Genomic DNA, 18,173 nt, shown 5'->3' with positions numbered 1-18,173 from the left:
CAGCGAACAGGCAGGCTCTCCGTAAAATGGTGCACTTCTGGTCACCGGGATCTTTAGTGCGGCTGCTGCTTTTTTAAAGCACGACGCAGTAAACCTAACGGGCTGTGGCATTTAGTGCAGAATTCTCCTTAACTACTTAATGTGTACCCTTTTTATACCAATGGAATAGTTTTAACTTAGCAAATGCAATGGACATGAATGTTTGTGTACTTGTGTTATTTTTTGTTTTTGCGATAGGTTTACTATTTCATGAACATTGCTTACACAAGTTCAGGTCTTACAGATGTCACGGGTCGAAAGAAAAAAAAGTTTGATATTTTAAAATATGACAAAACCAGTTACACTCCATCGCACGAATCGATCCTGAGATTGATTACCCATGCGTTGGTGCGTTTTTCGATGAGAAAATCAATTTTCCTCATTAAATTTTCATTATCGAACATCAAGCCCTATGTAGCCTTACTCGTGTGTTCGAGTTGTTCCGATTTTTCTAATTTGCGCAAACGGGTGTATCAAACTGGACCAACTTCCCCGTAGCCCCAGTTGCCACGATACTAAACCGGCGGTAGATGTAGGTATCCTGTCTCGAATATCGCTGTGTGGCATTTCCACGAAACACTCGTTTATAGCAAAACGGGACGCTCGATTTGCTCGAATTGTGCAGTCCAAAAGCAGATACACTCGGGTAGAGTTGAGAAGCAGTTCAGAGTGTTACCTGGGTTTGCGAAATTCAAGTAGTGAAAAGGAGAGAGAGAATGGAAGAGAGAGAGAGACAGAGAGAGATAAAGAGAAAGAGAAAGAGAGGGAGAGAGAGAGAGCGAATGAGCGAATAAATTGGTAGCAAAAATGTGGAGGAAATATTTATACCGAATCAAATTAAAATTGATTTGATTTGTTTACCAAGAGATGGACGTGTGTGTGTGTGCCTACTAGCCGTTGTGTGTTTGAGTAGCTGGGTATCTGTGACGGAATTGTGTACGAGACCAGAGATGAATGTTTTCGTCCGAATCGACCCCGAACCCGAGAGAACACTCGTTTTTCATCCGACGAAAAGACGGAATGCTGGGCATGCTATAAATAGACACCTGGAATGGATGGTTACGTGAAAAATAGATTATCCGTTGGTCCTTTAAATCATTGGCCTGGCTGGCTCCGGAAGCCTGCGACCGGGACCTGTTGGTGGGAAAGCGATCAACAGCACGTGGAAAGCGGATGTGGTGTACGCGTTGCCGGGAAAAGCGATTTCATTGTTCAGCGCAGGACAGAAAATCGGCGAACCCTTGGCTGGTGATGGTGGACGTAATCCATGGCCTATATTAATTGCAAAATGTATTTTTGATGCATAAGTGAGTGAGCTATGGTAGTACATAAACTATTTAGCTGAAATCGATGGCATTAAACACACATCGAATATGCTTTTCAAATAATTCACTTTTGCAATTCGTTTTCTACAAACAAATAGGTCATCGTAAAGCTCTGTATGTGGTTTGCGATAATCACCTGTGTTAAGTTAGATATATTCCCACTTCATTCGTCTCCATCACCGTTCAAAAAAACTCGGGCAAAGTTATTTTACAAACAACAAGAGTTGTCAATTTCACTGTTTATTCTCAGTACATTCATAGACATCTTTCGCATTTGCCTGCGGGGGAACATATAACACATTCCTGTGCAAAGTTTTCATCATCAGAATCCCACCACCCGGTCATCAGCATCGTTCTTCGATTATCATGACGGCGAACTCATTGGCAACCAGTCCATGGAAGTACCATTAATCCGGGTCAGACTTTGTCAGGAATTAACTGATGTACTAAGTACCGTCTCCACATGCACAGTGACGTTGGGGTTGAGGCAACGTGCGCAAGGGGCAATACTGACAGCACCGGAGGAGGAAATGTGCGGCAGGAAATATCGAAAGAATAGTTGATTGATGGACTCCCGGCGCATCAACCTTCACTAGCCAGCAAAGGTCATTATTCATCATTTATCCACGCTGCTTCATTTGTCCATAGTAGGCTGTTGACGTTCCAAGTCAAGCTCGCAGCCAGAAACGCTTTCATCGGGCAGCAACACTTACGAGGTACTTACATTTTGCCGAAAGCGCGGCCATGGATCGATCGGAGTTGGGTTCATTATTTTCTTTAGCTTAGTTGAAATTGAACCAAGTGTGGAAAATATTCATTTGACGAGCAATTATCAAACATTTTCGTAGATACTATCGATGAGGGAATGGAAGGTAACTTCGTGGGCATTCAACTCAATCGATTTTGTTTCTTAGCCCTCACACAAAGTGTTGAAAACTACCGTTTTTTACCGTTTTCACACTATGTACCAATGGTTGCTCCTAGTTGTGCTGTTTGTGACTGTCTGTTGGACGCTCCGTACAGCTTCGCGGCATAATTGACGCTACCCAACAGAAATGGCTCTCGACCCCAAACAAACGACCAATCAATGACCCTAACGAAGCGGGCGGGCACGATTGCTAAAAAACGAAGAATCCACTATCAATCATAAACGGTCCTGTTCTCTTTATTCGTGCCATTTCGTTCGCTTGCACCGTTTGGCAGGCGTACGCGGCCGCAATGTTCGGTTAGGTCATTACGATGCACTGCCACCAATCCATGACCTCGTGTAATGAACGTTTTCCCTTCCCGAATGCTTCGCCCCGTGATACGCTGGCACATAGAGAATACAATCGATCAAAAAGAGCTTTTAAAATTGGCCTCGTAGACGCTAGTGCCAGCGTCATGCAATTTGCTTCCAGCACGCACCCTGCCAGCAGGCAGAGGCACGCTCTGCACGGTGCCAGCACCAGCAACCATTCTTTGTCAGCTTCTTCTTGGCAGCAAGGGCTAGTGAGGATCACGATAAGACGACGGAGGAGTGCAAATTGCCACCAGCAATTTAGTCACGGTTTTTGAGGGTATCTTGTGGAAAATGGTAGAGGGTCGCGGGGTGTCTGAATTTATACACACCATCGCAATCGAGCCAAAGCGATGGACTATGCCAATCGATGCACTATCGTGCCTCTTCTCACGATTGATTACGCGCAAAAAAACTGCCTAGGACAGTTTATGCTGTGGCTGATGGGATGATGAAATAACTTTCATGATGCCTCAACGCGAAAATTGGGCAACCGGTCTCCGTGACTATATTTAAGCGCACTGCAACAGTATAACAGCACCCGACAGGTACCATAATATTGTCGCGCTGAAACTCATTACTCTGACAGTGTCATTAATTACTTCGGTGCTGTTGGTGGCCTGAGCTCCAATAGGTTTTATGCTGAATTCAAATGAAGCACAACCTTGCACTTTCACCGTAATTCATAAAACGTTCATAGAACGAAATAAAAAAAATGTGCCATAATCATTAGAGTTTTATCTAATGTCAGAAAAGTACAGACTAAAATACATTTTTAAAACAGTGTTTCAACAAAAAAAGGATTTCAAAATTACTAGGTTCATTTCAACCGAAACGTTTGTTCTGATTGCATTTTGATTCCCACCTTAAATAATTCAAACCGGTGCGGTGAACAAAATCCGTTGCTAGTAGCTTACAAGAGAGTTATCAACAAAATCAATAACGCGTTGCATGGTGCGCTCGTAAATGTCACAACAAAAATCGCTACAAGGAAAATGCATTTTTTCCAAGCCTGCAATCATCGTTCGTTTCGATCTTACCACGCCATGGTCAACATTCTGCTGCGTCCATCGCCATGGGCCATCGGCTCGTAGACACAATATCATTATTATTATGCATGCCACTGGAAAGCAGTTTTTTAGTAATAATTCTCATCATACAACTTACAAAAACACTGTGCTGGCAAGGGGGAGATGTTGTGGTCGTTAGTGGTTCGGTCTTGCATGATTTGGTACAACCCCATGGAGCACTATGTGAAAAATGTTAAGACGACGCAAAAAGTCAAGCATTTATAACCATTACAGAGTAGAAAGGAGAGTGAAAATTATGCCCAAACCCTTACCTGAACACGAGTGCATAGGGAATGGTTGGCGTACTAAAAGTACATTGCTTTGCATCGCACACGATTCGTGTAAAGCGATGAAAGAACAGACCGTTCAGAGGAGTTCATTAACGGAGCGAAGTTGTAAATCATTAATAAAGCAACATTTAGCGCTGTTTTCGCTTCTTTCCATTTGCAGTACAATGTTCGTTTTGTTGGCGGTATAGTTAGGATGTTGTGAGCCTTTCAATTTCGTAAAGTAAAGTTATTCACTATTCTTTCAGGAGGTAAATGAGAAATGCAATGAAAAGGTTAATAATTATTGGCTGTGTATGCATAATTTCATGTGTTTATTTATTTAGTTACAAATTTAACCGCCCACAAAACCCCTACTACACCAACCTTTTACATGACCTGACATTAACGCAAGTATTTTTATCGCTTTGTTTCTTCCATGCTGCGAAACGCGCTCATCAACGTGCGGACAAAAAAGGTCACGGAACTGATTATCTGAATCTGGCTCTGCGTGACGGTGGTGTTTCGCTGACCATGGGCCTATCGAACGGGAAGCAAGAAATGCACATCAAACCATCCCGCGTACGCTTCGACGACCATCAATGGCACAAAGTTACGGTTCATCGGCGAATCCAAGAGGTAAGTTGGACAAGGGCGAAGGGTTTCAGGGGTTGTCTGCTTATAGGGCTAGGGCAGGCCGTCTCTCTCTAGCTTCGTAATAGCCCACATCGTAGCCTTTGCGCCACACACAGCTAAACTGAAAAATGGTTAGCGAACCAAACGGTTGAGCCGGCGAATAGTTACCTGTGGCAGCCCATTTTCAACTGTGTTCTTTCCCAAGAGTATATTCTAACTGTCCCCGGTACTGGGAAACTTTTCCTCTTTTCTGTTTACCGTCCATTTCATGCACACTGCTGACCATCGCCGCCCGCCGGCCGTGTGCAGATCTCATCGATAACGAGCTTCTGTCGGGTAAGTGTAATCGACCCAGGTCGAAGGAAAAATCCCACTTCGCACCACAGTAACGGCACCCACCACACAACAGACCTTCGCCTTGAGTACGCGCTCGAGCCGAGCTAATTCAGTATCAATTTCAAATCTATTCCAATCCCATTTTCCGCTTTCTCATCTTGACTGGAAAGAGCTTGCTTTCGCTTACGCGACTGTTCGGTTCGATTCAATGATGTTGATCTGATTTCGGTCCGGGGTTGGGAAACATATACCGCTAGCTTTCGCTAGAATATGCGTACGAAAGAAGCAATCTCTAGTCGTTTTTCCGCTTTTGTGGCGATGAAGAAATCTAACATTTCACACGACGGTTGTATCGGTAACGACGCTCTGATCATACGATTTACGTTTACATGTTTGTTTCGCTTTCTATTACGCTTATTCTGTATAACATTATCAATTGTTTCCTTTAATGTGTAGATTACTATTCAGGAGCGCACTAAACGTGGATATAAGAATAGAAATACTTTTCTAGGTTTTGTAAATATTGCGACCAGCTGGGGCAACAACAAAAAAAACATTCTTAACTGTAGTTAATTCTGTGAGGCTATTGATATTATTGCCCCCTCATACCGTGTTGCGCTTCCAACTGCACAAAGTGCAGAGCATTGACTTCAAAGGTCGACTCCACAGCCTTGGCCGTTTGGTTGTTTGAACCCTTTTATCCTAAACCTTTATTTTTATCAACAGACCGTAAAAAAGGTATTTTCCAGCAAACTTACATGAAAAAAGAAGAACAAAGAAACGATACATTAAAGTCTGAAACATTTCGCCCACCATTCGGACAGCTAGTACATATCTTTCGTTTCGTTTCCAACCGAAGGAGAAAGTGTTAACAATGGAATCACAACACACGTTGTACACATCCTCATCCAAGACGGTATCCCACGACGGTTCTACGAAGACTCTTGATCCACCGGAACAATAGGCCCATCACACTTCTTGTGACCCGCAAGCAGAGCGAGAACAACACTCAGCCCATCCACACATACACACATACAAACACTTGTTATACCTACCCTCTAAGATCAGCCAGGAAAGAATTAAAAGCCACGTAGTATGCGTTCCGAACAATTTTTTGTGGACTTTCTTTTATGTTGTTTTAGGTTTTTTTTTCTAGGTTCACGAACCGAAACGACTTTTCATTTTTGCAGCTTACGTGAGAGTGAGCATTTTACCGACCGGAAATCGGAACGTTCCAGGGTGGGCGAAGCGCTCCAAGTCAGATTTTTTGTTGTTGTGTGTAGACAAGACTTTGCTTTGTACTTCTATGATGTAGAACATTTTTAAGGTACTTCTATGCTTAATTTTCCCAGCGCACTTCTTTTAATCTTGCCCTCTCACACTCCACAACCTAGCCACTTCACCAAGGCGCAAAGTGAGAATTGTGTTGCTTGTGAGGGTACGCCGTATGCCGGACAGCACCACCGTGACTTCCGCACACGTCACAGTGCACGGTACAGACGATTCAAAGATGAATTGTTTCTTTTGTTGCCTTAAGGACGATACATTCCTCGGACCGCAACCTCTCTCCGGACCGCACTCTTCAATTCGGACGCGCAACAAAGGGCAAGACTCCGTGCAACAATGGGGAATGCCGAAGCAAGAAGATGCCGTGGAGGAAGAAGATAAAAGAACGCACACATACACTTGCTAGGAGTTTTTTTTTCACACAAAAGATCGAGGGCGAGAGTTTTTCCGCCTGAATGCTTTGAAATGCGAAGCTCAGCAGGTGAAGCCAATCGGTATGGCGGTGTGGAGGCCCGGAAACTCGGCCCCACTAGCCGGAATAGAACCAGTCTCTGTAAACGACGGCTGCCCTGTATGTAACCACTTTCCTAATTTCTTGGATAATGATCGTTAAGAAGATGATATTCTGGTGATGTTCGTACGGGTGTCTAGCATGACATGTGATATGAACTGGCATGGCATTCTTCTTCCCCCAGTTTGCTTCGGCCGGAAATTGTACTCGGCGATTACTTGTTTTGTTACCGTGCACCTTTTCTTAAGGCTTTCCGGGCTGTAGAACGCGCCTACCGGCCTAATCATCAGTATCCGTGTGTGCCGCCATGAACAAAAGCAACACACGCTCTCAATGGAAATTAATGAGAGTGCTCTTTTTTGTTGCTACTGTCTCTTGCCTCGCTTCGTTACCTCGGTGGTTGTATTAACCGGGTAATCGACGTTTAAGAATGGTGTCTGGTGCTACATACAAAAAAAACATCACCGACTTGTAATCATTAATAAGAACGCGCATACTGGCCATATGCTGTGCTTAAAACGCAAATTAATGAAAATGTCTGGGAGCTTTGCATAAAACCATTCGCCTGGTCCATTCAGTAAGTCCGCTGCTAAAGGTTTGCTTTTTGGTAGAGCGTTTATTGCCTGCTAACTTATACACCTCAACAGATCTCCGTTGGGTTTGTTTCTCTAAATACAGCGTGGTTTATCTTAACCTTTACTTTTTGCGTAAGTTTTATATCCTGTAACCTATCCTAGGTTGTTAGTTTTTGCCAACAAAATTGTACAAAATTAGATGCAGAACATACCGGCCGGGAGTTGGTTTCAAGACTTTACTTTGCTTTAATCCAACCAAATGCCAGGAATGCCAGAATGGCAAGAGGTGAGATAATAAAAACACAAACCGCCACGAAAGGTAGCGCCCTGAAAACAGAAGTCCACAAACAAGTCCGGTCGGAGCTGTTTGGCATTGTCACTACCAGTCCCCATCCATCCCCTTATCTCCCCTTCGCTCTAGCTTCGATTATCGTTACAACTAGAGACGGTTCCGTGCAGCAAAGTTCTCTTTTGTACAAGCATATCTTCCGGGCGTTGAAGTCTAGGACGAGGTTGCAGAGCGAACTTTATTTGTTTTACCGGAAGCAAAAACTGAACTGTTCTGAGATAGAGTAGCAGAAGAACCGAAAAGGTTATTTCTTCCCTGGTTTTCACCTACTTTGTAGTTTTGTTTATGGTAAACCGGGATACACCGGTATCGTTATCAGCCAGGGCACACAGCACCCCATCGCCCAAGGGTGCAGAGGAATACTGCGAGAATGGGATGCTAAAATTTGCTTAAAACTTGCTGCTACTGTTTATTCAATTCATTTGTGTAGCCAAAACGTAATGCCTAGGTAGGAAATTGAATCCGGCAAGGCGAGCAGAGCTCGAGAAAACACTTCGAGAAATTTCCGACCGGAAAGAATTTTTTGTTTGTTGTTGCTTTGGCCGGGTTTGTTTCGGCAGGAGCGATAATTCATCTTAAGATTATAGCCCCCTTAATCCCCCGGCTAGATGGGAAAAACGCAATTGGCGATACAAACACCCACACACCAACATATACACACACACTAATAGCTACAACAGATCTAACCCATCTGTCTTTCTGTTTCCCCTCGTACCATCGTATAATTATTCGTCCCGGTCCCGAGCAGCTGGTCGCCGTTGTGGACGATGTGTACACGGACCATTCGCACATTGCCGGCAAGTTCACGATGCTTTCGTCGTCCCGCGTGTACGTGGGTGGTGCAGTTAATCCTCGGGCCCTTCTGGGAGCCCGTGTGCACAACAATTTCGTCGGCTGTCTGCGTAAGGTAAGGTGTTCTACCGCAAAAGCACATAACTCCATCTCATGTTTCGTTTCGTCTCACCACGTGATATGTTTCTTTCCCGTTTTCGCAGGTGGAATTTTCTGCCGATACGCTGCGGTTGAATCTGATCGATCTGGCGCGCACCGGATCGAAGCTGATACAGGTTGCCGGACGCGTGGATTATACGTGTCCATCTGGGGACCCGCAGGATCCGGTTACATTCACCACGCGAGAATCGTATCTGGTAAGTGTCGGCACTTTCACACAATTTTACTTGTAGTATTAAAGTCTAAAGTCGGGGGTGAATTGTTTCAAACCGAAACGCAGCACGAGAACAAACCAAGGACCCACACAAGCTTTAGGTGCCTCTAGGGTATAAAGTGCCAGCAAAGTCATGTTTTTTTGCTGCATCCGGTTGATTAACTTTGAACGATTCTCTTTCTGGTTCGGTTTTATTTGAACGCGTTACGCCATCTTGCATTATGCTACACTACATACACACGGCTCTGCTCGCTAGCGATGGGCAGACTAAAGCGGACGGATGGGGAGCGGGAGAAACTTTGCCTTCGCGGAACACAACATTTCCGCGGCAGCAACTTTACCCTTCTCGGAATGGAGCTTTTGGGCGAAAAACAGTTCGCACGTTCAACTAGCGCGCGTGGTGGTCGTAACCTTTTCTTCCTATGTAGATTTTATGCGGTGACGGAACTATGAAATTTCCTCGAACAAGTTGCTCTTGTTGCCTCAGTGTGTGTGTGTGTGTGTATGTGTGTGTGTGTGTGTGTGAGAGAGAGTGTATGAGCAAAACTTTAAGCACGTTGGGGGCATTAATTTCAATCGCTTCATCTTTAAAGCACGACGCACCCACCCTCCCCACAGGGATGTGCATTTTAATGTGGTTTAAAATGTGCTCTCTCAATGGCTTTAACGGAAATAAATTGTACAGTTTCTATTACCACCGCAAAAACACTTATGTGTAGATAAAACTATCCACCAACGGTGGGTGATTGCGTGACAAACAATACCTCCATCCACATCACTTGTGGTTTGGTGCATTGCATTCATGCAAATTCGCAAACTCCAAACAGCAGTGTAGTATGATTAGTAGAAATGTCAATTTCAACATCCGCTGTATCTTATTTCGTTAAACCGGAAAATTGCACTCCATTTAAACTTCATCTCCAACTCCGGGCAACTTATCTTAGCAACGCTCGCATCACACGCTCACTAGCGTCGGCACATCGCGTGCGACCGCTTGGCGGTTCAAATTTCGGTCTCCTGAAGGCAAGTGTAGTTTCGGGCAGTAAATTGCGGAAATGCTTACGTCCCACCCGTCGTCTCATAAACTGCAGCCCGTCTTTGCTTTTGATAAATCATGCCAGGGACCATCTTTACCAGGCTGCTCCAGGTAGAACCCGAAAGCTGGTTAAAAGCCACACAACACACTCATTTGTCTTTCGTTGTCGCTCGAGTGGATGTCAAGCTGAATCCTCTATCCAGTGCACCAACTTCCTCAGACCAGCGTCCTCAACGGAGAAGGGGAAAGAACCAGTAGCGAACCAAACAATGTATCGCACATGCAAAGAAAAGCTCCCGAAAAACCGGTAGAAGTATATCGTTGTCCGTGATGGGCGGTGATGTTGTTGACCGAGACCAGACAAACTACTGCTCTTGGTGTGTTCCTGCTGTTGCTGCCAATCTGCCGAGATCAGAAGCTAACAGGCACTTGGTTAGTAAAAGAATGGAGGTAGGGAAACACCAGCAAGGGGAGAAAAGTTTCCACACAAACACACACGTCATTTGGCGCAGACTTGGATGAAAGTGGGAACTCCGAAAAAGCAACCAGAATCCGTCACGTGTGGTGACAGTGTAGAATGAGTGAGCTTGATTGTGATTTTTTGGAGTTCTTTATTAAATCTTCCACGTGCTGACGCGATGGGCATAAAACATACCAACATAGAAGCGAACACCGAAAAACAAACTACACAACGGACATATTTTACGAGGAGATTTTGGTTGAATTGAGAGCATAAATAGATAGCTGAATATGTCCCGAACATGTGCAATTGCAAGGACTCCTAATTTTTGTTGCTACTCGCTAGAGAGATTAAATTGACAAGCTAACAGCCTCCCGTTTTAGCTGCTAGATATTGCACAAATCTTGCAGTGATAAAAACGAGGAAAATATAAGATAGGTTATAATAAGCGTCGCATAACTTCTAATAATGTGGCACAAATAAAACGAACAGCTTCAACAAGCGGTGGGAGCTCGATTTAATAATGCTGAAATCGCCCCGGGATCGCCCACCGTGACCACTAGCCCAAAAACCCACCCGTTGACCTCAAATCCGATCTCACCCGTACAATGCGATTCTAGCTCCAGGGGGCGGCGGCCGCACTGTTTTACTGTCCCTGCGGTAAGGAACACTTCAGCAAACAGGCAAGAAAGCAATACCACACAAACTCTTTCGAGAGCGGTTCCGTCTCGTTTTCCCAACACAAGCGGCTGGAGAAAAGCTAGAAATCCTATTAAAAGTCCTGGTAAGGAAATGGACGACACTGTAACTCCGCCCAAAGACAAAGCTCGCACGATGCTGTACTGCAATGTTTGCGTGGTGAAAACCGCAGCCCATCAGAGGGATCAAAAGCAAACCGCAGCGAAAGCTTCGACCGCTCATGCCGCTGCTGCCTTATGAAGACCGTCGCTTCAAACGACGCTACATCAACGCTCGAGCCCTCTGCCCGTCCAGCCGTGATGATCCATGATCGACTGATAGTATGAAAAGCAAAACTTTACTGCAAACTAATTTCCGGTTTCAGTCGTAATGAACGCATTCGCAGTTATTGAGGGGCTACGACGAATCGTGAATGGTTCGCAACCGACAGCATGTTATCTTTGAGCGGGTGCCTGTAGGAAACTTTCTCTCAATGCGTACCGATACGTCTACAGCGACATAGCAAATTTAATATGGAAGCCCTTTTGCTGTTTGGCTTCACTTCCCCAAAAATCTACCATTGATTACGTCGGCCAGGTCAAGCGTAACCAATCTCGCGCTCGATCTACGCGCGTCGTCGGATTTGGCGCGTTGTCAACCATCACCATGCATGACAAGGGGCACGGCGTTATTCTCATTCTTTCTGTGGCTTCGCTAGCCAACTGACCCACGTTTTGAGGTAAAGAAGACCCCACCCCAGGCTTAAGACGCACGAGTGACACAAACATGACCGCGACAGAAAATGGAGGGAAGCATGGTCCATAATTCATGCTAATTGCTGGTTGTACATTTTAATAAATAAATAAATTATCCGTCTCTGGCGCTCTCCATTGTGCTTCCCACAACAACTGTGCTATATGTGTGTCCGTGTAAGTGTGTGTGTGTGTGAATGCGTAGCTTCGGTGCGCAGACCCTGCAACAACCGCAGCCGGAACCGGCACCCGGGCAACTTTCATCCCCGGCCATGCGCGGTCGACCGCGACGGAAGTAATCTCGGGCTAGAGCTGTGAAGAGGTGGGGGGAGGGGCGATATTCGTTGCCTTTTCTTTCCCTGTCCGGATGGCACCATTTTTACTTCACTGCGGCTGATTTCCGGTCCAGTCTGCTGGTGCAAGTCCGCTGCATAATGTCATTTAAGCCCGCTAATGGGCAAACTATGTAAAGCGACGTCAAGGAGCCGTGAAGTTAGTGTGTGTGCGTGTGCGGGGAAACAACTTTCGCCACCGTTTTTGTAACTTTCTAACCCGAACTGGTCGTAGTTTTGCAATAAAAATGCATCTATTTCGATCACCTTTGCGAGCAGTTTTAGGGTAGAGTTGCTTTAAACTTGTTTAACGCTTACCGGGGCCCCTCAAACACATCTCACACCGAGTAACCAGTCACCACTTTCCCACCACCAGCGTGTGTGTGTTCATTGCGGGGGGATACGCGGTCCACTGGGAAACTTTTATTAAAAATGAATAATTAAGCGTTCGTGAAAAACGCAACCACTACCGCCAGAGTTGGCCCAGAGCTCTGGTACTCAAACAGGGACTTTTAACAATGCCCCGAAAAGGTGTATGCCAGCGCGCCCATACACCGGCATTCAAACAACCCTGAGCGGAATTCACTCCCGTAACACACACACACACTGTATCCGTAAGAAAAGGGGGTATGTGACTGGGTAAACAGGCGAGAGAACTGGAAAAGGAAAGTTTTCCCCAGGGAATTTGAATTTCAAATACGCTCAACCGATCACTAGGCCGGCTTTTATGGTTCACAATTTGACCACGGACACAAACAGATACCACAAAAAATTGCACACACATACACACAATTCGCTAATGAACGCTCCACAGTAGATGAAACACGTCGATGAAAAGACATTGAGGTCGTTATGCTATTTTGTGTTGTTCCGTTCATTGGCGATCCTTTTTGCCGCGACTCATCCCGGCGTACAAAATGGGCCGCACTCGCTTCACGTAATAGCCATTAAATCGGTTACAATCGGGGGTTTCATTCGCTCATTCCTTCAAAACAGAAACAATGCCCTCCGGGGAGCGCCTAGCACCGCACCAAACAATTGGGGTTGGCGAAAAGTTTTCCCGTGGCTTTCGGTTGTTGCGTTTCTCTCCGTTTCGCTCGTCGCGGTCGCTTCATCTTTACGGATCACTGCTTACCAAAGCACTGGTTTGGGCCCGGCGAGCGAGACAGCGCCGGCCGGGGGATGGGTTCATTTAATCTGCTCCCGAAAATGCCTGCGGGAAAATGAAGCTCCTCGAGACCGGTGTCCGCTCGCTTGGTGGGCGAGAAGAAATGGAGCGCTGGGACAGTTGTTATTAATTACGGTACTCAGCGCTTCGCAACGTCCCTCCCAACACTACCACCGTTCCAAAATAAGCCCGATGAGGTGTCATGCCTTCGGTTCGAACCGGCCCTGGCTGGTGATGTCGGGAAGATACACTTCATTATATTTAAATTTAATTACTCTGTGCGCTGTATCTCGGCAATTGCCCTGCCCGCGGTCGGCAGTGATCTTTGCGGTTTCTGCCCGTCCCATCGCTGCGACAGCATATCAGCTTACCCGCCTGGACTGGGAAGGTTGTTATTTGGCGTCCGAGCGAATCCCGCGGCAGCACGCCCCACGCCGCTGTGCAGCTCCAACTGTTGTGTACAAATCTAATTTGTATCTCACCTTATCTATCCACGCACACCAGCTACTGCCACCGTGGGATGCGTCCAAGCAGGGCGTGCTGTCATTTAAATTTCGCACAAACGAGCCAAACGGATTAATAATCCTCAACACAATGACCCGGGCCCCGAAGGTAGGTTGAAGCAATGACTGCGTGTGGCCGTGTGTGTGTGTGTATTCATTGTTACCTTTCCGATGGCAGAGTAACTTCTTCGCGGTCGAGCTGCTGAACGGGCACATCTACATCCATATGGATCTCGGATCGGGAGCGGTCAAGGTGCGTGCGTCGCGACGTCGCGTGGATGACGGCGTCTGGCACGAGCTGTCACTGCGTCGCAATGGCCGCGACGGCAAGGTCGGCGTTGACGGGCAGTGGAATGAGTTCCGGACGCCGGGCGAAGCGTCCCAGATGCAGCTGGACAGTCCGATGTATATTGGCGGCATTGGGCCACCGTACGCCGAGATCTACATTCCACCGGCGATCTGGACGGCGACACTGCGCCAGGGTTTTGTCGGCTGTTTGCGCGACCTAACGCTTTCGAGCAAACCAGTGGATATAGCGCACATCGCACGGCAGCAGGACTCAGGTAAGTGTGTGTGTGTGTGTTTATGCTTATATGATCCAGCTAAGTACGCTCTGTGCAGCGTCTAAGACAACAATTTAATCATTTTCGAAAAATATGAGCTATATTCTAAGAGCATGCATAGAGATAAATCATTACCCTCATCCCTATCCATTTTCCCCACAGCTGCCATCAAACCGTCCTGTCACGTGATAGCTAATCAGTGCGGTGGACAGGTTTCACCATGCCAGAACGGTGGCCAGTGTACCGAGGGATGGAACCGTCCGCTCTGCGACTGCTCGGCCACCCTTTTCACCGGACCGACGTGTGGTCGCGAGTCGGCAACGCTCGCCTTCAACGGATCGCAACATATGGCCGTATGGATCGGGGGCACACAGGGTAGCCGCACCCAGACGGAGGAGCTGGTCATACGCTTCAAGACATCGCGACCCGCAGGTTTGCTGCTGCTTACCAGCGCCGAGTCCAGCTCGTCCGATCGGCTAGAGATCGGACTGGTAGCTGGCCGTGTTCGGGCTAATGTGCGACTAGGAGATCGCGAAAAGGTGCTCTTTGTGACCCTCACTGATCATACACTTCCCAAAAATCGTCACTGATTTTCGTAACACTACGCTAACCTCGCTTGGGCACACTGCCCGGTTTTCTCTCCCTTTCGCTCTTTTACGCATCCCGTCTACTTCACAGAACTTACTCGCTGGTCTGACCGTGCTTAACGACAACAACTGGCACACGGTGAGATTCTCTCGCCGTGCGTCCAATCTGCGGCTGCAAGTTGACGGGACACAGCCCGTCAGGGGTATGTTATGTATGTATCAACAGCACCATTACTTTTTTGCCCTATTACGTGTCGTGACGTGTCGTTTCTCTTTCTTGAATTGAGACGAATCGAAAACTGTATTGCGAAAAGTTCCATGTTTTTGCTACCCATATTCGAACGATCCGATGAACCCAAAGCCAAAGCAGTCAAAAAGTCAAACGAGATTTTAACGAACGAGAAGCAACGACCAATTGTTGTAGCAGCTAGCAGGACGTATCTAAAAAACTAACTGTAACCCGTACGCTAATACGCCGTGTTACGTGTATTAACGCCATCCAGCCATCCCCGCCCTATCAGCTCTCCGAACCGGTTTCATTCATCCTACTGCCACCAACACACCTCCCACCACCTACTTCCAACAACATCATCAACAACAATAACAGCAGGTTCACGTGTGACAAGGCTTGTACAATTTGCCACCCTTGTAATTGCATGACTCAAACCAGCTTGCGTCTGGTGGTACGAAATCAACCAAAAGAAAAGACAACGACCAGAACGACCAAGACATATACCATCAACCATCTACCACGTTCCCCCTCGGACGATCCAATTGGCATCGGTTGAGTCACGCTCATTCATCCATTTCCCTGCTGCGCCTTCACACGTTGGAATTCATGGAATAATGATTTCATTAGTTTGTCTTCTCATTCATATCCTTCATCTTGCTTTCATTTCTTCTAATTATTGAGACATTGAAGCGCTATCGGACAATTGGTTACGAAAGATTGGAATTGGATTACTGGTTACTGGTTTACAATTGGTTTACATTGATTCGAAATATGAACAAAAAGTACGACCTACGTATGGCTATTGAGTGAGAACCAAGTTTGATGATGGTCGACCAATGATGGTCGTCTTGGGATAGCCAAAACGCGTTCGTCTTTAGGATATCTTAAAGATTCCTTCCTCCTTCTCAATTTTTAAAGGAATTGAATATCCTTTTTTGGTGTACAATAAGCCAAATTTTGATAGAAATTTATTGAAATATAGCAGAAAATTCCAAAATTTCACGTTCAATTTCACTGGGCCTCTAACGCAGGTTATAGATTACAACCATGAAAAAAGCCTGGTTCTGATAAGTCAATGTCAATTTCAGCAAGTGCTGCTTTCTGTTTGACTTACTAAATGTTACCCATACAACTGGAGTTAAATAGATGATAGATTTCTAATTCAACTCCTCAGTCGAACCAACTGTAAGCTATTCCCAAAACATAGTCACACGACTAATACATCGCTTAACGTGTATGGACAACCTTACCATAACTTGTCCACAAGGCAGTTGTAGGAATTACGAATGAAGGAAAAACACTCACTCACACACATACACAAAATAATCAAACATAATCTTATAAAGCGAAATTAGCAGGAAAATTGCTTTTTGATGGTTTTATTTTTCCGCCTCAAAACAGCAACAATAACGGCGTATGTTTTTTTTTTCTCTTCCCCCATCGTTGACGTTCAAAATCGGTGGGAGTGCACTACTCTTTGACCCGCCAACGCTGCCGGCCATTTTCCCGTGCCATCGTGGGTGCAAGAAGCAACACTGTAAAACACCGCCCACCTTCGGTATCCTTATTTCCCTCGCGACCCGGTTGGGCATCATTAAAATGTGCTTAAGGGCAGACATCTCGCTAGTCGCTGCGAGACGAACTCTTTCCGTTAGGAACGCGAGTGGGGAAGAGATTAATCCTAGCACACAATATGCCGACACGAATCGTAGCAGCGTCAACGTGCCCTGTTTGTGTGCTACTTTGTGTGGTATCGCTTTTTTCTTTTTCTTTTTTTTTTACTCGACTTTAGCATACTTTCCCTTCAACTCGCGATTCCAGACGGTGAGCCGCATTGGAGTTGGGCCGCCAACTTTACGGTTCGATACTTTACGAATAAACCGCATCGATTTTCTCATTCGAAGAAAATGCAATGAAGCTTGAGAATTTTCTTAATCAAAACATCCAACGCGGGACACAACCATGATGCCTCGCGCTACAGCAGGCTAACCGGTGCTGGACGTTTTGCCCTGCTGCTGTATAATATGCAACATCCGGAACCGACCTATTTGTTGAGAACAGGCAGCAACAATCTAGCGGCCCTTTTGCCAAAATACCAAACATAGCACATAACTTACATAATACCTTGTTGGCTCCGGTTAGCCACCCGTCCTTTCACACCGCCCAGGCAAAGTTTAGCACGCCTTGCAATACCTTGCGGTGCTGGCAACCGGAGCAGACAGCTAGCTCGCCGAACGCATAGCATTCTAGGTGACGTTAAAATTAATTAAATCGTTTGACCTGTTCCGGCGGTGTTTTTGGGTGGCTTTATTGAAGCTATAAAAATAGTTTTCTTCCCTTCCGGTGGCTGGCGGAGCGGTACATTTATGCTTAGCATCGGGGGATGTCACCCAGATTTGAGCTAAGGATCGGTTAGGATTTTGAGCTTAAGAAGCGAAGTAACACGTTACTTTACCATCTTAATTGCTCTTTCATTCGCTTAATTTCGCATCCTGCTGGCGAAAAGGATGGGGGTTGTTCGCCTACCCGCAAAACAACAGCCAATCAGAACGAACATTCGAAGAAATGGCCAGTTTTAGCTCGTAATAACATTACACAGCCAGGCCGGAAAGTGAAACTGAGTGCATCAATTAACCTCGGATGATTAGCGCGAGGAGTTGGTGGCCCATTCACATCGTCTACTTCCTCGACGGCAATTGTCACTAATTAAAACATGTCGGTTTGCATCCATCCATCGGCGATTCAATTAAATGTCAGGCCCATTTGCCGCACAGTTTACGGGCGACAGCCAGATTTTATGCTCCCCCGTGCCGTGCTGTTGATTGCGGGCTAAAGTGACGTGATTCAAGCACCTAACCCAATGGTCCCAGGTGACAAACCGAACCGGTGAGGTGAGTGGTTAGTTGCGTTGCACATTCATCGACCCTGCAAAAAGCATGCTCTACAAATCACTGCCAGCGAGATACCAGGAAGGATCAGACAGAGAGAGAAAGAGAGAACATTGGGAAAGGTCAGAAGAGTCCG

At 46.2% G+C, this 18,173-nt stretch overlaps 1 protein-coding gene across 8 annotated transcripts in view; it reads left to right on the top strand.

Moving 5' to 3' along the window:
• Window positions 1-18,173, top strand: part of LOC120961114 (neurexin-1) — an 87,545-nt gene that overhangs the window by 48,907 nt on the left and 20,465 nt on the right. For 6 of the 8 annotated variants that reach the window (XM_049605326.1, XM_049605329.1, XM_040384789.2 and 3 more), the window contains exons 8-15: window positions 4,458-4,618; window positions 4,925-4,951; window positions 8,422-8,580; window positions 8,669-8,821; window positions 13,769-13,876; window positions 13,946-14,330; window positions 14,493-14,869; window positions 15,009-15,129. In XM_049605326.1, coding sequence (XP_049461283.1) covers window positions 4,458-4,618; window positions 4,925-4,951; window positions 8,422-8,580; window positions 8,669-8,821; window positions 13,769-13,876; window positions 13,946-14,330; window positions 14,493-14,869; window positions 15,009-15,129 — 1,491 coding nt within the window. The remainder of the gene's footprint in view (window positions 1-4,457; window positions 4,619-4,924; window positions 4,952-8,421; window positions 8,581-8,668; window positions 8,822-13,768; window positions 13,877-13,945; window positions 14,331-14,492; window positions 14,870-15,008; window positions 15,130-18,173) is intronic. The other 2 variants (XM_049605332.1, XM_049605330.1) reach the window with 1 other exon arrangement.

Source organism: Anopheles coluzzii, chromosome 2 (assembly GCF_943734685.1).
Source record: "Anopheles coluzzii chromosome 2, AcolN3, whole genome shotgun sequence".
NCBI lineage: Eukaryota > Metazoa > Arthropoda > Insecta > Diptera > Culicidae > Anopheles > Anopheles coluzzii.
Note: the sequence above shows the minus strand (reverse complement) of the source record. Positions and strands in the feature narration are given on the sequence as shown.